Genomic DNA, 25788 nt, shown 5'->3' with positions numbered 1-25788 from the left:
CAGCTGGTTAATTGTAAGAGCTGAGAAAAGGGAGTTTTGCAAGAAACCAGGACAGCATGTCCTTGAGCACAAAAACTGCTATACAATAACAAGATATGGTAGAGGGAACATGGGCATGAGAGTGAGAAAGCTAGCCTGGGAACACTAAGTACAATAATGTAATCAAAGGCGTGGTTAACATTAATAGTTAGCCAATGGTGAGCTTAGCTTTGCACTATGTATGAGCTTCATTATTGAGAGCATAAATACTGCCTGATTGGAGTCAATAAACGAGACTTGCTGATCACTCATCATGGTCGGCTGCATTTCTCCCGTCGCCTCCCACAATACAGGACATGACAGACAGACTTTGACTTAAAAATGACAGTTAAAGAAATGCTGGGAGACACTCCACAAAGCCTGAACACAACTATATGGAAGCAATCTAGACTCAAAGGTTGATGAGATCCACCTTGAAAGCAATCTGTACAGACTTAAAGTGTGTCCATGAACAAAAACATAAAGAAAGATTCGCTGAGGCTGGAAGTGTGAGAATAAACAGAAAGAGTTTAAATGTGTAACTGAGGTCCCATGAAGGCCCCAAGAAAAAACATTTGGACCTGATCAGGACTGGTTAGGCAGGTAAATATCCTCAAACCACCCAGTAATTCCAATAATTATGGTATGGAAAAAGTTAATGAAAGGAAGGTATGAGTTTGAACTTGAGCTTCAGACACTGTGTAACCACTGAGAGAAATTATTTCTCTTACGGTCTGTAGCGGAGTATTCATATTTGGAATGCAAGTGCGATGTGATGAAGTTCTTACTGAAGAGAGGAAGGGAAGAGTTTTGTTGAAGGCATTAAAATCCAAGTAGACAGAAGTATCAAATATCAGTTGAAAAAAAAAATATTCATAGTAGGACTAGGCATAGAATTAAAATCCTGAACTAGTGACTTCAGATTTGAGAGCTACACCACCTAAGCTGTCTATTTTACTCAAGCTGTATTTTAACATCTGATATCAGCAACACTAAGAGACCAGAAGGCTCTTCCTCATCACAGGCATTAAGAACAATTTTGATGTGGATCAGATTGGGGCTTTTATCTAGCTACCATTAACTGAAGATTTTTAGTCAAACAAACTACTTGATTGAGTTATATGTAACAAGCAGTGACTGTATAACTATCAACCATTTGCTCCTACCCTATGTGTGCAGAACAGCAACTTTTGGAACTACAGCCTTTGCCAACAGTTGCATGAACCTTTTCTTCCACAAGAGTAATTCTTGACACTACAGATTGAGACTAATGCAGCTAATAAGGCCACGCTGTAAGAGTTCAAGTCAAACAAACTGTCCAAAATTAGTTGCAGAAACACTGAGCACTCTGAAGATGCACAACTAAGATACAGAGCAGATACAGGCAAAACAGTTTCAGTGGCATTATTTTGGTTATCTAATGTCAAACACGCTTTTATACTGAGACAAAAATTAATAAAAGCCAAGACTTCCAGTTCATTTCTGGACTTACCTTTTGGGTACTAAATGATGTAAACTCTCTTTGTCCTTGAAAACCAAAAGCAATTTCTTCCAACCAAACAGGAACTTCTTGCTGGGCCTACATAATCAGAAAAGTGAATTTAGAGACTCTGACTGCTTTACCAGTTCATATTAAAGAGTTTTATAACTGTATCAAAGAAATAATAATTGCTCAGTACATTCAAGTTAAATCCTGAAGAAGAGAAAAAGTTAAGCACTAAAATTTGAAACTTACATCTGAAAGCACTTTAACTAGAGATTGCGCAAGGTGACCATCTGAACTGTCATCAAAGAAGGAAACTGCTTTTCCTGTATTGCCACAACGACCAGTTCGTCCAATTCGATGTACATAATCTTCAATGGTGGATGGAAGATCAAAATTAATGACATGTTTAACGTTTTCAATATCCAGACCTCTTGCTGCCACTGAAGTTGCCACAAGAACTGGACATTTTCCTGAACGGAAATCGTGAAGAGCTATTTCTCTCTCTTTCTGTTCTCTATCTCTGCAAAGAAAGCAATGGTTAGAATGGATGTCTCTAAAAATCCACAGCGTTAGTTAAGATACAAGTGAAAAGGTCATGATTCAAGGACAAAAGTGGTTCTCAGAGGAAAAAGAAAAATCCACACGCTACCCAGGTTTTCTGAATTGTTAACTGATTAGCAGTAAGAGACAGCAAACATTTTAACCGACCTCTATAGATAATTTTTTTTTTTTTTACAAAGAACCAGCGATAGTCACGTATCAAACACACTGCCTCCCTAAGATCCACTTGTTTAACTAGTTGTTTCTTCATGCCATAGTTAGGAATGTTTTTCCTACTGCTTTGTAGCATGGAGCCAGAACAGCAAAGATGAAGCCTACCTGGACTCCAGCAAAGGCCATTTATCAGATATACTAGGAAGTGTGGCCAGCCAACTGTACTGAACTTGCCTTGTGTTTATCATCATGAGAAGAAAACTGGATTTTCTCTGGGGTTTGCACTTTTTAAAGAGCATTTTCAGATTATCCAGTACTTAAATACAGTAGGATCAAAGTTCAACTCATGTTCTTTGTTGTCCAAATAAGAGAACAAATCAGAAGGCTAAAAAATAGTGCTCTTTAGAATCTGAGACATTTAGTGAAGCCTGGCATGACTCATACTTGAAAGTGCAACTATCCTAACTAACTTCAATGCAAAAACTCAAGTGAATCAGAAATAAGTAACATTCATGACAATTTAGCAGCATTCCATGAAACCAGTTATTCCCTTCCTAATTATACCTTAACTCGCAGTGTAGTAATTCTACAAAAATACTTTAAGAACCTCCTCCTTTTGTTTAAGAACAAAAGAGGTTGAAGAGCAGCTCAGGTTAGCCAAGAACAGAAAGCCAGATCTTTTCAAATTACCTTTCACAGACCTGTAAAACTGACAAGGCAGAGGATGCACACAAGTATCACAGAATAATAGAATGGGTGGGTTTGGAAGGGACCTTTAAAGGTCATCTAGTCCACCCCCCTGCAGTGCACAGGGACCTTTTTTACTAAATCAGGCTGTTCGGTCTCATCAAGCCTGACCCTGAATGTCTTCACGGATGAAGCCTCCATCACCTCTCTAGGCAACCTGTTGCAGTGCTTCACCACACTCACTGTAAAGAACTTCTTCCTGATATCCAATCCAAATCAACCCTACTCTAGTTTAAGGCTGTTGCCCCTTGTCCTGTCACTACCTGCCCTTGTAAACAAACCCTCCCCAGCTTTCCTTTAGCCCCCTTCAGGTACTGGAAGGCCACTGTAAGGTCTCCTCAGAACCTTCTCCTGTCCAGGCTGAACAAGCCCAACTCTCAGCCTGTCTTTGTAGAAGTGCTCCAGCCCTCTAGTCATTTTTGTGGCCCTTCTGTGGACTCTCTACAATAGGTCCATGTCTCTCCTGTGCTGAGTACTCCAGAGCTGCAGGTGAGATCTTACTAGAGTAGAGGGGCAGAATCCTTGTCCTTGACCCGCTGGCCACACTTCTTTTGATCCTGCCCAGGACGCGACTGGCCCTCTGGGCTGCAGGTGCACATTTTTTGCTCATGTCCACTATTACCCCCCAGCCCTTTTCTACAGGGCTGCCCTCTCTCACATCATCCCCTAGCTTGTGTTGATAATGAGGACTGCCCCTACCCAGGTGTAGGACCCATGTGCAGAACTTGGCACTGTTGAACCTCATAAGGCTCACTTGGGCCCACTTCTCTACCTTGTCCAGGTCCCTCTGGATAACATCCTGCCCCTCTTGTATGCTGACTGCACCACCCATCATAGTGTCATCTGCAAACTTGCTGAGGATGCCCTCAATCCCACTGTCTGTATCACTTGTTACTAATTTGAGTTGATTTTGATTATTTTTTGGGTGGTTGAGCCTGTTTGGGCTAAATTGGGCAAGACAAAACTGAGGAGAAATTTGTCTCATCAGAATCACATAGGGGGTGTGTTACTGTGTTTTACTTGAATACTGACAGAAACCACACGAAGAAAGCAAGTGGTAAAAGCAGCTAGGGTCTAATATTATATTTAAATGGAAACTGTAAAGTCATAAAGAGTAAGATATTATGTTTAAGCAGCTACCATGGAAAGAATAATACAACAGTGAATACTGAAGCTATCACATGGTGGCCAGAGTCACAGTAACCAGTTATGCTACTTGGGAGATCCACTTAACCATACCATCCTGGTTTGAGTATCAGGGACTACAATCAACAGAGTGATTACAGATGACCAACGATATTTTCTTAGAAATTAATATGCATGAACTTCTGTAACTCAAAAGATCGTAAGAGGCCAATCAATGCAAATGTTAAATTTAACAAGTAATTAAAAGTGAGCACTATATGCATTCTTATGCTAAATAATTTATATAATAGAAATTGAATATATAAAAACCTGCTGATTGTAATGCAACTTAGGATATGCCGAGTTATGCCCCATATCTTCAGTGCTTTAATAAAGAAATGCCTGCTTATCTGCATCACACTGGTGTCCATAACTTATTTTTGGCCTGTTTGGTGACAACTGAGGTAGATATTAAACAGTGCTGGTTCCAGTACAGACCACTGAGGGACAATATTTAGCATTCATGTGCTAAGGTAATTTTTACCCATCTACAATCTTGAAATTCTGATGTCTGTCAGAACACTATCCAAAACATCATTTTATTGGCAAGGAAAAAGATTGCAAAGTTATATTCTTGGTATGCTATAGTTTACTGGAAATTTTAAGGTTGAGCTTGTTGTTCTACATTTTGACATATGAACACCACAGAACTACATTCTAGCTCATTACATGAAAGACACAATCTTTTTAGATTGTGGAATTAGCAACTATTTCACCTTGTTTCTCAGCATTTGTTCAGGTATGCAACACTAATGAGTAGACAACAAAAACAAGTTAGGAGCATCTTCGCTTTAGATCGATCTCCACACAAATTCTATGTTCACAAACACACTGAGGATTAAGAAATGACAGCATCTGAAATCTGTATGGAACATGATGACTAATCTCATCACTTTGAGAAAGCCTGTAAGACAGAGTGGAAGGTTTTCAACTGCCACTTGAATTGGCAAATATCTCACCAGTAATGCCACAAGGTCTGCTTTTGGTCACACACATGATGACAAAAACTACATATTAACAGTGGCCGATTCTACTCGATTTGTTATCTACTGATTTTATTGCAGTGGTAGGCATAGGATTCTCCAATTCATACAGAGCATTTCAGGTGTGCTGAACCAGAAAAATGGAGACTCAGCAAATGCTGTGAGAACTGGCTTTCAGAAACACTACATTCTCAACAGGGCAAAGTTGCTGAGGATCACAGGGCTATGCACAACAAAGAAAGCAAAGTGACACAGATACGACCGAACATGAAATCTCAATTAAAAATTGACTGACAATAAAAACTAACTGACTTTCATTTAAAATATACTCACCCGTGGATGCTAGTGGCTGGTATGTTTTCTTGACAGAGAAAGGCTGCGATGTAATCTGCTTTTTTCTTTTTGTCCACAAACACCATGGTTCGTTCATGACCTATGTTGAACAAAAGTTCCAATCAACTTCAATTTGAAACCTGGTGCACTTTCACTATTCGCAGCTGCAACTACTTATAAAAACACCTAATATCAGAACAGGTTTTGAATAAAGTCTTTAAGGTATGATTGCAATTGCTTGCCTGTGTTGAACTAATAAAATTAAATCCATCAAATTCCAGACAAACACAGAAACTCAAGTGAAGACCAGTGCATTGTATTTTCCTCCTCAGTAAGAGGAAATAAATTTAGTTCTCTGTGGTAAGCATATACTTCATTTTGACAGCATGTGCCTAAAAGTGGCACATCATTCTGAGCACTGAACAGCAAGGAACACAGACCATTTTTTAATTCCAATACCCCTTTCAATTTTCAGCATTAAAACTTAAGATATGTTCAGAGCAAAAATGGAAAAAGCCCTGCCATTAATCAAGTATAGACATAAACGTTCACCTATGAAGTTTAATACACGTACAAGCTGGAGAGAATACCCTCACAGATACTCGAGCATATAAACTATCTGGGAAAGTTTGTCTGCTAGTATCCAGTAGAGATGAGACCTTGAGAAATATCACAAGTATGTCTATAAATCTAGAACTGCCTGAGGTCTGTTTTAAGCTTCAACCATTAGTCATGTAAAGCCTGTAAAATCTATTAATAGAATGGAATCATGACTTGGTCAAATAGCAACAGAACTCATTTAAAAACAAGCCATTTTGTCTTCCCTAGAAAATCATTAGCAATAAGGAAAGTTACCTATGCTCTGTAGAATTTCTACCAGTTTATCCCTCCTGGAATACTGAGAAACCTGAAGAACAGTCTGCTGAACATCACTGCAAGCTCCACCCACACGTCCAACAACAACAAATAAATAATCAGCTTTCAAAAATTCGCCAGCCAGCCTTGAGAAGAAACAAAATTGAGCAATATTAAGTCTATTATGTAGCTTATTTGCTTTAAGATCAAGTAACTTCCATAGGCAAAAGTAAAGTTTTTTTTCAGGCAGCCTCCCTCTCCAGTTATTGCTTACAGAGGTGACCTTATCTGAGAAATCAAACTTGACAAAATAGGTACCTCCTTAGAATGCCTCATAATATTTTTTTTTTTTACTTTTTACTAATGTGTATGAACTTATCAATACACGAGTGTGCTTCCTGTCCAGTGTACACAAAGCAGCTTCCACTGCAATAAAATTCAGACGGTAAACAAGTAAACCTTTAACTGAAAAGAAGTAATCTCAAGTTTTAGAACGAATTCCTAAAAAAAAGAGGAAAGTCTTAAAAATGTTAAAGGACTACCTTAAGGATTTTAATCTCCCACCTGATTTATAGGAGCCATTGCCACCGTCAAGGTGACTTTCACAGCTAATAAACAAGCTGCTAGCAATTTAAAGTGCTTGGTCCTAAGATCTGACTGGCTTAAGATCACACAGAGACACAGTTCTAAACTGAAAGTAAAGGGCAAGTTTAAACTCCCTGAAAATTGATCCATAAACAAGAAACAGGAAGCAAGAGAAGACTTTTTCATGGGCAATATAAAGCCTTCTGGAAAAAATTAAAGAAGGAAATTTAAAGCATGTGGAAAGCAGGTCTGACTTCTTGGGAGGAATACAGGAATGTTATAAGAGAATACAGGGATGCAACAAGGAAAGCTAAGGCTCACCTGGAACTAAAGCTGGTGAGGAGCATCAAGGGCAACAAGAGAAGTTTCTTCTAGTACATCAATAAAAAAAGGAAGAATAGGGAAATGTAGGCCTGCTTACAAATGAGGCAGGTGCCCCTTGTGACTGATGACCCAGGGAAGGTGGAGTTACTGAATGCCTTCATTGCTCCAGTCTTCACTGCAAAAGCCAGCCCTCTTAAATCCCAGACCCTGGAGATAAGAGATAAGGTCTGGAGAAAGGAGGACTTTCCCTCGGTAGAGGAGGACCAGGTTAGAGGCCACTTGGCCAAACTGGACACCCATAAATCCATGGGCCCTGATGGGATGCATCCACGAGTTCTGAGAGAGCTGGCAGATGTTACTGCTAGGCCACTCTCCATCATCTTTGAGAGGTCATGGAGAGCAGGAGAGGTGCCTGAAGACTGGAGGAAGGCTAATCTCACTCCACTCTTCAAGAAGGGCAAGAAGGAGGACCCAGGGAACTACAGGCCAGTCAGTCTTACCTCTGTCCCTCGGAAGGTGTTAGAAAAAAAATCATTCTGGACATCATCACAAAACATGTGAAAGCAAAGACTTCTGTCCTGGTTTGAGCCAGGATAAAGCCAGCTTTTCTTTTGCTGATTCCTTTTTTTCTTTTCAGTCAGCTTTCTTCAACTAGCAACTGCGCATTCTGCTAGGTTGATAAGACACTGGAATGTTTTTATAACTGCTGGGCCCTCAAGGTCATGCCTTTGCTCTGCCAGCTCAGACACTGCGGGGGATCTGTGGCTCCCCGTGGGAGGCTGGGTTAGACGAACAGCAAAACTGGCCAGAGATATTCCATTCCATGTATCTACGTAGGCTCGGGGGAAGGTCGGAGATGACAGAAGAAAACTTCCTTCCTTCCTGCTTTGCTCTCTCGCTGCTTCACTTCGCCTCTCTGTCTCCCTTCCTTCTTCTCTCTCTCTCTCTCTTCCCTTCGTGGCCGGCGTCTGGGAAAACACCATCTGCCCATCATCGTCGACCTGTCGACCTCAAGCCCTCCTGACCCTCGAAACTCTCTGCCTTTCTCCAGGAGCAGCCTCGGGATTCCTCAGAATTGTCTCGTCTGAGGGGAGTGCTGTGGGAGTTGCTGGGGGTGGGGGGAGGCGAGAGGCTTCTACCCACACCTTCGTATAATCGCATATATATATATATATATCCTCTCATATCATACATTAGTATTCTAATTAAAGCTGCACGGTTCAGTTTTCAATCTAGCCAAGTCTCTCTCTTTTTTTTTTTCTCTCTCTCCTTCCCTACCTGGGTGGGAGGGGGAGGGGATCGAGAGCATTGTTGTCAAACTGAGTCAAACGGTGACAACTTCTCATTAGAAGAAGTCAGCATGGCTTCACCCAAGGGAAATTATGCTTGACCAACCTGATTGCCTTCCATGACATCATTACTGGCTGGCTAGATGAGGGGAGAGCAGTGGATTGTATCTACCTTGACTTCAGAAAGGCTTTTGATACTGTCTCTCATAACATCCTCATTAGGAAACTCAGAGTGGGCTTAATGAGTGGACAGTGAGATGGATTGAGAGCTGGCTGTGTGACACATCTTGGAGGGTGATGATCAATGGATCAGGGTCAAGTTGGAGGCCAGTAACCAGTGGTTTCCCCCAGGGATCAATACTCGGTCCAGTCTTGTTCAATGTGTTCCATCATTGGTCTAGACAAGGGGACAGAGTGTGTCCTCAGCAAGTTTGCTGATGATACCAAACTGGGAGGGGTGGCTGACACTCCAGAGGCCTGTGCTGCCGTTCAGCATGACCTGGACAGGCTGGGGAGTTGGGCAGAGAAGAACCTCACGAGGTTCAGTAAGAGAAGTGTAGGGCCCAGCATCTGGGAAGAAAGAACCCCAAGCACCAATATAGATGAGGGGTGGACCTGCTGGAAAGCAGTTTGGAGGAGAAGGATCTGGAAGACCTGACAGACAGTAAATTATCCCTGAGCCAGCAGTGTGCCTTTGTTGTCAAGAAAGCAAATGGAATCCTGGGATGCATAAAGACGAGTGTGGCCAGTAGGTCAAGGGAGGTCATTTGCCCCCTCTACTCTACCCTGGTGAGGCCACAGCTGGAATACTGCATCTATTTCTGGCCTCCACAGTTCAAGATACACAGGGAACTACTGGAGAGAGTCCAGAGAAGGGTGACAAAGACAATAGGGGGAATTGGAGCACCTCTCTTATGAGGAAAGGCTGAGAGCTGGGACTCTTTAGCCTGGAGATGAGAAGGCTGAAGGCAGACCTTATCAATGTACACAAGTATGTAAAGGGTGGGTGCAAGGAAGACGGAGACAGGCTCTTCTCAGTAGTTCCCAGTGTCAGAATGAGGGGCAATGGGCACAGGCTGGAGCACAGGAAGTTCCATTTAAATATGAGGAAACACTTCTTTACAGTGAGGGTGACGGAGCACTGGAACGGGCTGTCCACGGAGGCTGTGGAGTCTCCTCTGGAGCTACTCAAAACCTGCCTGGATACAGTCTTGTGTAAAGTAATCTAGATTATCCTACTTCACTGGAAGAGTTGGACTAGATGACCCCTAGAGGTCCCTTCCAACTCTAGCAATTCTGTGATTCTGTGAAATGCTAGGCTGAAGTTCATCAGTTGGCTAGGAAATGTGCAGACATGCACAGAAAGAGTCTCCATGATCAACCAAAGCTTTATGTAACAGCAGAGACTCAAATTCAGACACAAAACCAAATGGTATGTTAAAACTGATTACACCCTATGAACAGAAGTCAGGAGAGTCTGAACAGAGCAAGCCCAAATAAAGCACCTTGTCCTATACTACCAAAGTAGTATACTGTCTGAAGCTGTTTGGATAGCAGTGTGGGAAAACACAAGCTTTCCTGACTTGAGAATCAGAAAGGAGGTAAATTCAGGAATAAAATTACTCCAGACAAGAAGGGTTTTTACTCTCTAAAATGAGAACATCATCTTTAGGCATTCCAGTTAGGTTAAAAGAATGCTATTAACATGATGCCAAACCATGATCCAAGCAGTCAGGTTTCTGAAGTCTTCCACAAGCACTTGAAAATCCTGCAAGACTTGACAGCAGAAAGGTAGATCTGTTGGGCTTTTTTTCATTAAACAGAAGCAGACAGTAAACATCTCCTCCTTTCAGATGCTGGCAGCTGCAGCACTCTTCACTCATTTGTCAGTATGTAACAAAAACATGTAACAAGACCATTAGTGAAGACACACTGGTAAAGACAACAGTTCATCAGAGACCAAGGGATCAAGATTCCGCTTCTCAAGCACAAAACCTGAGCCAAGCAGAGCACATCATGCATCTTAAAGGGAGACATTCCCAGGATGCCATGTGAAGTTGAGCCACATTCCGCCACAAACAGTAAATGCATGGAATGAAGATGAACGTGTGTACAGTACCATTTGAACACCTGGTTCCCAGCTGTGGAAACAAGGCCAGTACTAGTCCACAACAAGAGCTTCCAATACAAAAAAACTATAAAAAAGAGTCTTACTGAGGAAACAAAACTACAATAGACAGATAAAGAAAGAGTTCAAAGTTAATGCAATCCTACTTAAAGAAAGGCAACTCCTCTCCCCAGCAGATATTGGTATTAACTGACTGAATGGGAGAAAGCAGCCCACTCCCCTCTTTCCTTCAGGACAATCAACTACTGGAGATGTTTTATCTCCATCTCACAAAACATATTCAGGCTTTTTGAAGGCCAGAAGAAAGTTGTTAGGACTTCACTGAAGAATCAACATACTTCACTGCAGCAGTCTGATCAGTTCAGTGCTCTCAAACAATAATATGTACCACTTTTTAGTCCTGCTGTCACAAAAAGTATCCGTACCACAAAAGCTATCAAAATTGTCTCACCTGCTCAAATTGAAGCTTAGACACCTCTGATACGAGTATTCAGATGCCTGTCTCTTCAAGAGAAGAAATACTGAATAATGTCCACCCATCTACAGGGAATGGGGTGGTTTTGTTGTTACTCCCAGGCTCAGCAACCCTACTACCATCTGTTGAAGTCTGTCTCTCAGAGTCTTGGAAAGTGGAACTTTAAGGGCAGTGAATAGTAAAGCTCTAAGATATATCCTTAGCCCATTTGTGGAAGCTTTAACACTACAAAAACAAAACAGCACTTATACATGTAAATAAGGAATGTGTATCAGAAAGGCTGTTGAGTTGAGCAGTAACTGAGATCTCTGGTTATATTATTTCTTGATGTCCAAGACAATGCTACCAGTGCTACCTGTTAAACAGCAAGATCACTATTTTTTGGCTTGCACAGATGTGGTGGGGGAGGAACAAGAGAGAGGCAGTAGAAGAATTTCTGCAGAAGTGGAATTTAAAAGCCTTCAGACAAAATTTCTAAGTTACTTTAGAGTCCTGACCTAAATTGACTAGTTAATTTATGCAAGTTATCAAGAGTTCCGTTACCTAAAAAAACAAGGAAGTCTTCAACAAGAAATGTTAACATCAACATTCAGTATCTTCTAGAAAGATTACAACTTTTTAAACGTAAGGATTGTCTTTAACAACTCTTCAGACTTTTATCTCTATACATCTTCAGATATATTTCCATTATTACTTTACTCACCTCTGAACTTCCTCAGGAAAAGTGGCACTAAACATGAGTGTTTGACGTTTGTTTTTTGGTGGCATGCTTGGGAAAGAAATCAGATTCTTCATATCCGTCCCAAAACCCATATCAAGCATGCGGTCCGCTTCATCTAGCACCAAGTACTTCACATTACACAAACCAATCTACAAGTATTTCAGTGAAAAAAACACAGAATACCTGTATTGGTTCACTGACATTATACACTTATGTCACATCCTAATTGCCAAAATGCACTTCTTATTTCTCTTTCCAGTAGAAGTTAACTATTCACAAACAGAAGTCTATGTGTGTTATGCCTTAATTGCATTTCAACCTCTCTTCAACTTCTTAATCTGTACTAATTCTAACAGTATGCAGAAAATGAAGTGCTTCAGAACTTGGTTCAGTGATGAAAACCAATAAATAGCCTATAGATCAAAAATTATTCAGCACATCTACTTCTAAATTGTGTCCTGAGTTCTAGAAAGTTCTCTCATAGAACCCTCACACATTCTCAAAAAGCCTGTTCTTAAAAGAAAATTATGTCAGAAAGCATTAAGGACATTACAAATTCACTGCTGCTGGCCTAGACTGCCATTCTGACTAGAAGCTTAACAACTGCAGAAAGCCAGCCCTCAGTTTATTACCAAGAAATGTTTTTCCAAACTTCATTTGTCCAGTGCAACATCACTGAGCCACCATTACAATATGTGCAATTTCAAACTGAACTTAAAATGGCTGCAAAAAAAAATAATTCAAAAACAGTATTACACCTGGAGGCTTTAATATTTTTAATAAAATCAGTATTAAAACATTAAAAGAATTAATATTAGCATTGTTCCAGAGAGATAAAAGCTACTGTAGCAATACAAACAGAACATCAAGCAAAAATCTGCTACAAAATTTCTGAAGTGAATTAAGAGAAGATGTTCCATGTATTTAAACTACAGAACATAATTGCCAACAACACTGCAGCCAGTTTGATTTAAACTGGTATTTTCCTGTGGACCATGAAAGGGACTCAATAGGTCTGGGCTCACTCTGCTCTTTCAAAAACCTCACATTATTTGGATATTCCAAGAAATGGTCACTTGTATTTCAAGTAAGCGCCTGTACAAAGGCAGCATACTGACTGTTTTTCGTGGCTCCATCTCTGCTCCTGTCAAATTTGAAGAATGAACAACAGCATATAAAACCTGAGAGTGTTTAGGAAATTCAGATTAAGCTTTAAGATCTTACCTTCTCTCTTCTAATGACGTCCAGAAGTCTTCCTGGAGTGGCACATAGTATATTGCAGCCTTGCATTATCTGACGAATTGAATGGCCCGTTTGTGTACCTCCATAGATCACAACAGGCCTTATACAAGTTCTATTATATAGAAAAAAAATTGGGATTAATTATGTAAGTATGCAAACACTACTGTTTCATGAAAGTATGTAAAAAAACATCAGATCTACCATCAGCTAGTTTATTCAGTTCAATTCCTTCCCCACACAGCACAGCTTAAAACCAAAAGCAGGATGCAAGACCAGAAACACACTCACCATAAGCTCAAAATTTCTAGTCACACTGCATAATAGAGGCTGCACAGCTGGCTTACTTGGAAAGAACACTGCATTTCACCCACATTCTCCCCTCTCCCTTCAACTGAGAGCTACTGGCAGTAAGCCAAAATTGTGTTAGACACTGTCCCCTTTGGTATGGCATACTTAGAAAAAGCAGAGCCACCAAACATACACTTTCAGAGCTTCAGAAGTAATCCTTGCACACCTTGAAAGGACTGAAAAAAAAATAAAAATACAGAGATAGATCTCTGTGAAGCAACTCATCACTTTGACCATGTAGTGTGCCTCTCAAGCATTAGACTGCAAACCTGTTCAAAAGCTACATGACTTAGTGCTCTCCCTACTGAAGTTTTTTGTTAGATCTGTACCAGATCATCTTCTGCTGTAGAAACATCAGCTCTAGAAGCAAGATCCACCTTATGCTTCTGAAGAGCAAGTTTACAAGCTGATGTTTATAACCTCCTGCTAAGGCTTTTACATGCATGCAGCGTGTATTTTTATACATAAATTCAAATTGTCTCTCCTTGAAGGTACTAATTCATCCTCATATGCAACAATGGTCAATCAGATAAACTCTTAACATTTTACTAGGTTTAACTGGAACTTTCAAGGAAGTTTTAGTTACTGTGTGAAGTCAACACAATGGAGGGAAGGGATGCCATCCAGAGGGACCTTGACACGCTCAAGAAGCGGGCTCGTGTAAGCTGCATGAAGTTCATCAAGGCCAAGTGCAAGGTTCTGCACCTGGGTCGAGGCAATCCAAATGTATGAATACAGGTTAGGAGGAGTAAGGATTGAGGACAGCCCACAGGAGAAGGACTTGGGGGTAGAGGTGGATCAGAAGTTTAACATGAGTCGTCAAGGTGCACTTGCTGCCCAGACATAACCTGGGCTGCATCAAAAGAAGCACAGCCAGACAGTCATGAGAGGTGATTCTCCCCCTCTACTCTGCTCTGGTGAGACCTCACCTGGACTAAGTACTGTGTCCAGTTCTGGAATCCCCAACATAAAGACATGGAACTCCTCGAGCGTCCAGAGGAGAGCCACCAAGATAATCAGAAGGCTGTAGCATGTCCCCTATGAAGACAGGCTGAGGAAGCTGGGGTTGTTCAGCCTAGAGAAGAGGAGGCTCCGTGGTGACCTTATAGCAACTTTCCAATATCTGAATGGGGCCTACAAGAAACCTGGGGTAGGGCTTTTTTACATGGGTGTATAGTAAGAGGACAAGGGGCAATGGTCTCAATCTTAAAAGAGGGGAGATTCAGGTTGGACATTAGGAAAAATCTCCCTTCTTGTGAGGGTGGTGAGATGCTGGAACAGGTTGCCTAGGGAGGTTTGGATGACCCCTCCCTGAAGGTGTTCAAGGCCAGTCTGGATGGGGCCTTGAGCAACCCGATTTGGCAGGAGGTGTCCCTGCCCATGCAGGGGGGTTGGAACTAAATGATCTTTAAGTTCCCTTTGAACCCAAACCATTCTATAATTCTGTTAAAAACAGAAACATGTTGGAATCATAACATTTCAAGACTTATCCAGTATCAATTAATACATGTATTTCATATTACTACTTGTGAACTTCTTTACAGGCAATAGATTCAAACCCTAAGGGCCCTCCAAATGCGGATTATCTTGCTTTTACTGCAGGGCAGCTGTAGCAGAAACTTTCTAAATTCAGAAGTCACTTGACTGTTAAATAGTCAGTAACTAGCTTAAAATAGCATAATTAATAGAACTAGTTACATAGTTATGACAATTCTAGAGATTAAGAAGCTATTCTTAGTAACAAGCTTAGTATGTAGCCAGGCAAACATGACAGTACTTCCCATAGCCCTCTAGATTTTGCATGGAAAATGTGAATGTTCTCCATTCCACCTCCTAACAGGAGCAACTTGTTACAGACAACAGATTTAATTCTCCTCCTGTGCATAGATGAAAACTATCACTTAGCAGCAGAAAGTCCACTGGCAAACTAGTCCAGAAGTACTCTCACACAACATGCTAGGGCCTAATGACAAGTTTAGGCATCTCATTCTGTTCTGAAGAAGCAGAGCTAAAAGAGCTTGCTGTGAAATTTCTGCCCAAGACCAGAACCAACTGGAAGTACAGAGTCATTAGAAACCACCTGTGAAAGTTAACCAAAACCCTTAACATATACCTTTATTTTTGTCAGGACAAAAATAAAAACACGTATAAATTACATAAGGCAAGCTATGTTTCAGTTACTTCATTTTAAAAATCTCATTTTTCTCATCAGTAAAGATTACGTGACAGAAGTTTAGCACTTACCTCCTCTTCAAGCTAGAATAAGCCTCGCTCTCTCCCACACCCCAGTATCAGGAGGATTAGGAGTTTAAATCCCTAGCAATACACTAAGAAACCTGATAGCCAATATTACCATTTAAATTCAAGTGTCTGTAGTCATTCACTTGGCAGAGGAAAATTTCTGAAAGAATTCATGCAAAAAACAAAGCACTGCTGATTCAGAAAAAGTAATGATCAATACCAGACAACAGTGCAAAAGCTTACCTATACACAAATTTCCTTGCTTCTAGGAAGATTTGATTTATCAGTTCTCTAGTTGGGGCAATAATAAGACATTCTGGTTCTTGCTGCTCTTTAAAGCTGCTGGCAGTTACACCATTCCTCATCATATGGGCCACAATTGGTAGAAGAAAAGCTGCCTAAAAAAAAAATCAGTATTTATGCTGCTTAGTCTTAAAGTTCTTGTCACCCTAAATGATATAGCACACTATCAACCTGAAGGAAATCAGACTGCAAAAGGATTGAGCTGACTGCACTACAGTTAAAAGCTTGTTTCTCCTTGAAAATAGCTCTCTGGGCCTTAACAATCTAATAATGCAGGAATAGAGTCATGCAGCACCTAGCTTCTGGGTTCTTCAGGCAGTACCGCGCATCATGCTGACACACACTGAAATACATTATACACCCCAGGACAAAAAACCCTCCTTACAAGCTTTACACTATTATCAGTTAGGTTTGTAAGGTAACCACTTATCACCATTCTTCAACAATAGTAGATCAGTTTGGAAAACAGCTGCATCAGCACCCTTCCTTCTACCTAAGTCTAGCAACCCCCAAAACAGAATCTGTACAGCAGTCCCAAAAGCATTCAGGACATAAATAGCATAAGCTTTGGACATCTCCTCTGCAAGAAAAGAGGTTTTTCAAAAAAAGCAATTGCTATGTAACACTGGAGTTCCACACTCTACTGAAAGGGAAAAAGCTTGTTAGATTTGGGTACATTAGACAACTGTCAACTTAGTATCAACTCAAAAACCTTTCCCATGATTAATACTGCATCACCCAAAACTAAGTCTAACAAAACAGACCAACACAGTTATAATCTGGCTAAGTGTGAAAGAAAACAACCCATTGTCCTGTATCTGAAGCCCTGAAGACTGGCATGCTGTATTGAGACACTGGCTCACTGAAACAAAAAAGAAATTCAGCCCAAAAATGTGACAACACATTCATCACTTCTATCTCTGCTTAATACTACACATTGCAGTACAAGTCAGATAATTAAACAGCAAGATGTGAAGAATATGGAATGTGGAAGGCTGAGGCATCCACCTAAAAGTTCAAGGGCACACACTCCCACTAGTTACGAATACTACAAAAAACGCTTACAGTTTTTCCCGATCCTGTCTGGGCACATGCCATTAAATCCCGCCCAGCCAGTATAATAGGCATGCTATACTTCTGCACTGGCGTAAGTTTAGAGTATCCAGCTTTAGCAATGTTCACATTTAAGGTCTGACAGAGGTTAGCTGTTTCAAAATCCTGTAAGAGAGAAAGTTATTATTAACAGTACACAACCACTAAAGGTAACAGTTTAAAAACCGAGATGCTTACCATAGGACACAGAAATCCAAACACTAAAAGGCATGAAGTTTTAAGGGGGTCTCACCTAGACTGCCAAGGTTCCTTACAGGTAAAAAGCCCCAAATGTTTCTTCAACCTGCTCATGCCATTCAAGTGAACTTGTTTCTAAGATAGTCAAGGCCTTCAGCTGGTCTTACCAGCTTTGAGAAAAACCTGCTCAGAAAGCATACATCTGGATTCAAGCAGGTGAACTCACATTATGGCATGCTATAAAAACAAACTGAAACTCTTCAATTTCGTTTCACATAGGGGATACACACTCAGTCTCTGTGCTAGAACTATTAAAGGGAGCTAAAGCAACATCCCTATCCAGGGATCCAGCAACATACATGACAAAATCAGTTCAATTCTAGGAAGAAAATATTTCAGAAGACTGATGGGGGAAAAACCTCTTCATCTTCTCTTTCAACACAGGTGCTGCCACCCTCTCTGGCCTTCTTCCTCACTCTTCTCCCTAAACGAGCGGGTTTTTTGCCTTTTTTTTGCTTTTTTTTTTAACTAGCCACCTGGTATGGAGCAGAAGCAAAGTTATATATTACATTTAAACAACAAACTGCACCCACAGAAAACAGAGCTATGAATTACTTCAAAAACATCTCTCTGTCCAAATGAAAACTATTCTGAAAGGTGTTCATTTACACTGCCTCCATACCAGATCTCAACAAGATAATTAACAGCCTTCCCACAGACTGCTGCCAACAACTTATTTCTTTCCAGATCTGAATTGGTGTTTTTCTGCAATGTAAGGACTATAGCTCCTGTCGTTGATGTATTACTTTCTCTGGGCCATTTCTGTAGTTTGTCAACATAATTTTGAATTCAAATTTGTATTTTTCAAATGTACAGCATCTCCTTCCAACATAGTAGTGTCTGCAAGATTCAAACTCTGTAGTAATATTTTAATCAGCAGTGAGTATTAGACTCAGTATACATTCTTGAAGAATCATGCTCAACATAAACCCTGAGATAAAGAAGTTCACTAACCTGTAATGGCGCTGGAGGGTCAAGTCCTGACACTTGAACAACATTTTCATCATACTTGTCAAAATTAATTCCTGTCTGGTAATGTGCAAATATGGCTTGTTCATCGTCAGGTGGAGGAGGGGGCACATAAGTCACCTTTGGACCTTAAGAACACAACCACTCATGTTCATGAATAATATAAAGAAAACTTTAAAACTATTTTGAAAGTACGGAGCTATTGAAGTAATGTTCAGTGGTACTTCTCTTCAACCTTCAGGAAGGCAAGAAATTTCACAAATGCATTCTATTATAACTCAGTTTTGTACTACTAGGCCTAAAACTCACTTACAAATGAAGTCAGACTTTTTAAAAGCACTCTTGTCTCACATTTGCTCCAAGGCTTTGCTTTGAAGAGCAACTCTCAAAACCTAAATTAGGCTTCACTTTACCATCACGCAAAATCCAATTCTACCACAAAAACTCATGACACTGTAAACTATCCTATTCAGTAACAAGACATTTATTAACACATTATGATAAAATTAATCTGTTGTCCTGTTTCAGCCAGGATGAAGCCACTTTCCCTTTACTGATTTTTTTTTTTTCCTTCAGTACGACTTCTACTGGTAACACTGGAATGTTTTTGTTACTGCCAGGACTTTAAGGCCATGTCTTTGCTGACACTGCGGGGAGATCTATGACCCTCCCCCCCATAGGAGGCTGAATTAGGCAGACAGCAAAATTGGCCAGAGATATTCCATTCCATATATCTATGTAAGCTCAGAGGAAGGTCAGAGATCACAGAAGACAACTTCCTTCCTGCTGCTTCTTTCTTTCTCTTCTATCCATGGCCGGCATCTGAAGAGGACTCTCTCACGTAATTATTTTAAGGAGGATGTGAGAATCTGGGACAAGAGACCCACTGATGTTCTCCAGATAGGTGTGCAAGAGCTACTAAACAGAACAAAGGCAGGAGATGGGTCTTCCAAGAAGAAGGTTGCACCAGTCTCCACCCAGGATGGTGCATCGACCTCTCATGCTCAACATTCAAGGTGCCCTGCCTCCAGCCAGGGGGAGGAGAGGGACAACTGAGTTTACTAGACTGTGTGGATTCGGTGGCCTGGCACATTAGAACCACAAAGGTATAAAGCCCTCGTGGATACTGGCGCACAGTGCACCCTGATGCCATTGAATCATAAAGGGACAGAATCCATCACTATTTCTGGAGTGACTGTTCTGGATGTGAGCCTCACTGGTAAGGAGTGACAAATGCACCCTGTAGTGACTGGCCAGATGCTCCGTGCATCCTTGGCAGAGATTATCTCAAGAAAGGATACTTCCATGACCCAAAAGGGTACTGGTGGGCCTCTGGTACAGCAGCTGTAGAGACTGAGGACACTGAACAGCTGCATACTTTGCCTGGCCTTTCACATGACCCTTCTCTAGTGGGGTTGCTGAAGGTTGAAGACCAACAGGTGCCAACTGCCACTTCAACAGTGCACGGACAACAATATCACACCAACAGAGACTCTGTCATTCCCATTCATAAGCTGCTCGGCAATTGAAGAGCCAGGGAGTGATCAGCAGGCCTCTCTCACCCTTCAACAGTCCTATTTGGCCAAGGAGAAAGCCTGATAGCAACTGGAGGCTGACAGTGGACAATGGTGGTCTGAATGAGGTGACACCATCACTCAGTGCTGCTCTGCTAGAACTTCAGTACGAGCTGGAGTTGAAAGCAGACAGGTGGTGTTGCCACAACTGACCTTGCTCGTGCCTTTTTCTCTCTTCCTCTAGCACCAGAGTGCAGGTCACAGTTTGCTTTTACCTGGAGGGGAGTCCAGTACACCTGGAATCGACTGCCCCAGGGGTGGAAACACAGCTCAACCATTTTCCATGGACTGCACTTGATAAGGGTGTTGCTCCAGAACACCTGCAGTACATCATTGTGTGAGGTAACACTGATGGGTGAAACTCCACAAGCGCGAGTATGGAAAGCAGTATATACAATGAATCATTTAACCATTCCTCCTTCTAGCACAGTACCTATTCTTGTAACTTATTTTTCTTCTTTGCATTCTGACAGGGACCTAGTGCGATCCTGTGCCCCTGTTTGGGTTCATAACCTTCAGACCTGAGTTTGGGAAGGTCCCTGGGACCTTGTCACTTGGGGGCAAGGTTATGCTTGTGTCTCCACAGATACTGGGATTCCCTGGGTACCTGCTGGGTGTGTATGCCCTGTCCTGGACACTAATCATCGGGATGACAGAATTAATGGCACCTCGCCTGATGCCATGGAACAGTAAAGATATATGGGTATCATTGTTACATGCCATGAATCAAACAAAACTTTGTACTTCAATAGGTCAGACTGAGTATCTTTTTCATCAGCACGAAAATTATATTAAATAATACCTATCACTACAGGTAAAAAAGAGGATTGTAACAGATGTCGAATTGTATTAACACAGTAGATTTGTGAAATGCTAGGGAGCGCTTTGCTGTTTAGTTCATTTTTTGCTTCAGCTAGAGGCCGCAAACGCAAACGTAGACACAAACGCAAATGTTTTGACAGAATTGAGTAAGTTAGTGTGTTTTGTGGTAAAAGGAGCTAATGAGATTTCTGAATTATTGAGTGTCTTAGTAACTGATGTGGATAGTGTTTGTTATGTTGTTTTATAGAATTGTGCTGCTATTGATTTCCTATTGTTAGCTTATGGAAACGGACGTGAAGCCTTGATGGAATGTGGACTTGAAAGACAACTTAAAGCCAATCCCCAGGGGCATCCAGGAACTGAGTGACACCACCAAAAGGATCACGGAAGATAACGGACTTTTTTGACTGAATAATGGTTGGAAGGTTGAAACATATCAGGGTGGGTTAAAAGTTTGTTGCAAACAGGATTGTCAACATTATGTGTCATCACTATCATTTTGTTGGTAGCACTGTGTTTGCCGTCTACTCTGCAAGGGGCCCTGCAGAGGATGGTAAACGCAGCCCTTTTGTTGAAAAACAAAAAAGCAGGAATTGTGGGCATCAGCTACGGGCCATGGGCAGCCTTGATCTCGACAAACTACAGCTGTGCCCTTGGCAGTCAGGGACAAACATGTTTGTGGGAAAAGAAGGTATGAGAGAGATACGGATGAGAGATACAGATGTGTGTTGACATTTTTGTAAGAAAATGTAAGAAACTTGTAACCTATCACAAAGTAAGATAGAACATGTGAACAGAAGCTGTTAACCAATGGGAAGGAAGCATAAGGTGCATGGACAGGAGAAAAAGGTGTAAGAATGCTGTGTAACCTAATAATAAAGGCTGATACTGGTGACCATCATGGCATCCTGGTCCTAAGCACAACACATCAGAAGTCTTTGAGAAAAGTAAAAATCTCATCTAAATTCTTCTGAATGCTGCTGGTTTTGCTGTACAAAGAAGCACAGTCACAGGACCTTACGACCTTCATTAGAGATCCAGTTCCTGAGAAATCATGTGGCAAGATGGTCGTCACCAGATCCCAATGGATGTGATTAACAAAATAACAGCTATGGCTCCACCATCTACTAAAAAGGACCCTCAAACCTCTTTAGGAACTATTGGTTTCTGGATAATGCATATTCCAACTTACAGGGAAATTGTGAAACCTCTCCATGGGGTGACCCGAAAGAAGAGTGACTTTAAATGGGGTTCTGACCAACAGAAATCTTTTGAGCAGATCAAAAAGGAGATTGTGCAGGCAATGGCTCTTGGATCAATTCGAACGGGGCCAGACATCAAGAATGTGCTCTACACCGCAGCCGGGCACAACGGTCCCAACTGGAGTCTCTGGCAGAAAGCACCAGGGGAGACTCGAGGTTGACCCCTGGGATTCTGGAGCAGGAGCTACAGAGGTTCTGAGGCCAACTACACATCAGCTGAGAAGGAGATACTTGCAGCATATGAAGGAGTTAGAGCCGCTTCAGAAGTGATTGGCACTGAAGGGTGTCCAGATTACCAATACTGAGCTTCATGTTCCAGAGTAACCTTTTTCCTACCCATCATGCCATCGATTTGACTTGGAGTAAACAGACTGGTTTAATTACCCAGCAAGCTCGAATAGGAAGATCTAATCATCCAGGTATTGTAGAAGCAATTACAAACTGGCCAGAAGGCACAGACTTTGAATGCTACCATAGTAGTGGTGAGATGGGCTCAAGAAGCTCCACCAGAAACTGAGAAACAATTTGCTCTTTTCACCAATGGCTCCTGTTGTCTTGCAGGGAACCCCCCGGAAGTGGAAAGCTGCCATGTGGAGTCCTACACAACTAGTTGCACAAGCAGCTGAAGCAGAAGGTGAATCAAGTCAGTTTGCAGAGGTAAAAGCCATCCAGCTGGCTTTGGACACCGCTGAGCACGAGGGGTGGCCTAAGACTCTATCTCTACACTGATTCATGGATGGCAGGAAATGCCTTGTGGGGTTGGCTAAAGCAGTGGCAGCAGAACAACGGGCAGCGAAAAGGTAAACCTATTTGGGTTGCTGACCTGTGAAAAGACACTGCAGCTCAGATAGAGAAAGTGATGGTAAAAGTGCATCATGTAAACACACACGCACCTGAGTTGCACCACTGAGGAACATCAATACAACCAACAAGATGAGGCTGTTCATGTTCCACTTCAGGTCACCAGGGCAGAGATGCAACATACAAATGGGCTCATGACCGAGGGGTGGACTTAACCATGGACACTATTGCACAGGTGATCCACTACTCTGAGACGTGCTGCAATTAAGCAGGCAAAACGGTTGAAACCTTTGTGGCATTAGGGGAGGTGGTCAAAGTACAGGTATGGGGAGGCCTGGCAAATTGACTACATCACACTGCCTCAGACCTACCAGGGTAAGCACTATGTGCTCACCTTGGTGGAAACAAGTACAGAATGGTTGGAAATATATCCTGTGCGTCATGCCACAGCCTGGAATACTATTCTGGGCCTTGAGAAGCAAATCTTGTGGAGACATGGTACTCCAAAAAGAGCTGAGTAAGACAATGGAATTCATTTCAAAAACAGTCTTGGGACTGACTGGGCTAAAGAGCATGGTATTGAGTGGACATACCATATCCTGTACTATGCACAAGCCTCAGGGAAAATTGAAAGGTACAATGGTTTGTTGAAAGCTACCCTGAAGACAATGGGTGGTGAACTTTCAAAAACTGGGACAAAAAATTGGCAAAGGCCACCTGGTTATTCAATACCAGAGGATCCATCAATCGGGCTGGTCCTGCTCAGTCAGACCTTTTACACACTGCAGATGGGGATGAAGTCCCTGTGGTATGTGAAAGGAACCTGCTGGGTAAAAGTGTTTCGGTCTATCCTGCTTCAGGCAAAGGTAAACCTGTCCGGGGTGTTGCTTTTGCTCAGGGACCTGGACATACCTGGTGTGTGATGATGGAGGATGGTGAAGTACAATATGTACCTCAAGGTAACTTGACTCTGGGGGAAAATCCTTAATTTGACAGCTGGTAAAGTACAGAGCCTATATGCGACATATGGTATGGAATAAGGGGTCAAGTGTCCTGGTTTGAGCCAGGATGAAGCCAATTTTCCTTTTCCTGATTATTTTCTTTTTCTTTCAGTAAGCTTTCTACTGATAATGCTGCAATGTTTTTCTAACTGCTGGGTCTCCAAGGTCAAGTCTTTATTCTGCTGGCTCAGGCACTACCGAGAGATCTATGACCCCCCCATAGGAGGCTAAGTTAGACAGACAACAAAACTGGCCAGAGATATTCCATTCCATCTACGTAAGCTCAGAGGAAGGTCAGAGATCACAGAAGACAACTTCCTTCCTGCTTCTCCTTCCCTTCTCTTCCATCCATGGCCGGTGTCCAGGCAGGACTCCGTCCATCCATCACTGTCAACCCGCAGGCTCAAGCTCTCCTGACCCTCATCACTCTGTGCTCTCTCCAGCAGCTCCGGGACTTTTTGGGACTGTTGACAGCTAATGAGATGCTGTGGGAGTTGCTGGGAGGCAACAGAGGTTTGCACATTCCTGAACACATTTGTATATAATTGTATGTATTTTCTTTAATTGTTAGTGTTTAATTAAAGCTGTGTAGTTTAGTTTTCAATCCAGAAAAGTCTCTCTTAGTCTCTCCTTCCCTACCTGGGTGGGAGGGGATCAAGAACATTGTCAATTCTGAGTCAAACCACGACATCTGTTCATGGCAGTACATTTATAGTTTTGTATTTCTTAATGTATTTTCCAAGTTAATAAACTCAGAGGTACAAAATTAATTATCTGATGCTCACTGCAAGGTTAGCACTAGAAACCATTTCACAGGTACATTTCGAATGAGGAAGGATCAGGAAACAAAATTATTCATATGGAAGTCAGGATGCATTTCAAGAGTAAGAAAAAAACACAATAAGGTTAAAGTAATTTGCAAAAAACACTGCAGGTAAGTAAACACTCTAATTGTTTGTCCAACTGGCATTTTCAATACATGTCAGAAAGTCAATATTCATCATACATTTCAATCTGATCTACACATGCAAATCAGGAAATTCTGTTTACTAGCTTGCATTCAGTAAAAGATATCAAGCCTGTTTTCCAGAAATAGCATCCCATATGCTGTAGCATCAGAAACTACTATTCCTTTTTTTTAGTTTGCTTTATTGACTATCACCACTTAGGATTTCTAAACTATTGCCAAGTAAGTTCTCCAAAAGTTTTCTCTCAAGCTTCACCATCAGAAATAAGAAACAGCTATCAACAGAGGAATACTTCACCACTCGATTCCAAATATTTAAGTCCTCATGTGAGAACAACCACATTGCCCAGTAATTTAAATATCAACAAAGTTTAAACATACTGAGTTTAACAGTATTTTCTTGGCAACTCATGTTACATAAACAGTTCGGTTATGCACTTACCCATACCACTACCTTCTTTTTTACCCAAGTACTTCCAACAACTTGAAGTAAGAGAATGTTCTTTGAGTTAAAAGCAAATTAAAACTCATGTATTACTTGCAAAGAAGCTACTTACCTCTTTCAGAATCTGTTTCTTCACTGCGTTCTTTGTAAGCTGCTGTTAAAGAAAGTATTTAAAAGTTAATTGCTTTTAGGAAAAAATAGGAATCTTCATGATAAACACCCAGAGACACTTAGAAAACTCAGCAGTGGGTCCTGATATGGTTGGTAGAATAACTGAAAATATTTAAGTAACAAAAGCTCAGTTACAAAAAGCCAGAAGACAAAGGCCTCGTATGTGTTTTAAAGGGCAGAAGGAGACAGTGTTGGAACACTGCACTTAGTAGTACTTCGCATAACAACATGAAGGAATTAAACCCACCAGCTTGTTGAGGGACTTCACAAACCACATGTGGCCCTTACTTGACTTGTATTTAGTCCTGTATCATCAAATCAAAAGCAATCACCCCAGATTATGAGATGACCATCACAAGAGGTCTAAATAAAATAAAGCATTGTGCTGGTTTGTTTTGGCAGTGGGGAAGTGGCCCCAGGGGCAGCTTCTGGATGAAGCTACTAAAAGC

At 41.4% G+C, this 25788-nt stretch overlaps 1 protein-coding gene across 1 annotated transcript in view; it reads right to left on the bottom strand.

The window, feature by feature from the left end:
- DDX4 (DEAD-box helicase 4) overlaps positions 1–25788 on the bottom strand; it is a 44515-nt gene that overhangs the window by 2447 nt on the left and 16280 nt on the right. Inside the window, exons 7-16 of the mRNA XM_051642831.1 lie at positions 25281–25322; positions 18282–18424; positions 17043–17195; positions 15918–16072; positions 13068–13197; positions 11826–11992; positions 6322–6467; positions 5467–5566; positions 1754–2024; positions 1511–1597 (exon numbers count right to left, since the gene is read on the bottom strand). Coding sequence (XP_051498791.1) covers positions 1511–1597; positions 1754–2024; positions 5467–5566; positions 6322–6467; positions 11826–11992; positions 13068–13197; positions 15918–16072; positions 17043–17195; positions 18282–18424; positions 25281–25322 — 1394 coding nt within the window. The remainder of the gene's footprint in view (positions 1–1510; positions 1598–1753; positions 2025–5466; positions 5567–6321; positions 6468–11825; positions 11993–13067; positions 13198–15917; positions 16073–17042; positions 17196–18281; positions 18425–25280; positions 25323–25788) is intronic.

This window comes from Apus apus, chromosome Z (assembly GCF_020740795.1).
Source record: "Apus apus isolate bApuApu2 chromosome Z, bApuApu2.pri.cur, whole genome shotgun sequence".
Lineage (NCBI taxonomy): Eukaryota > Metazoa > Chordata > Aves > Apodiformes > Apodidae > Apus > Apus apus.
The sequence above is the reverse complement of the archived record's forward strand: the minus strand, read 5'-3'. Positions and strand labels throughout refer to the sequence as shown.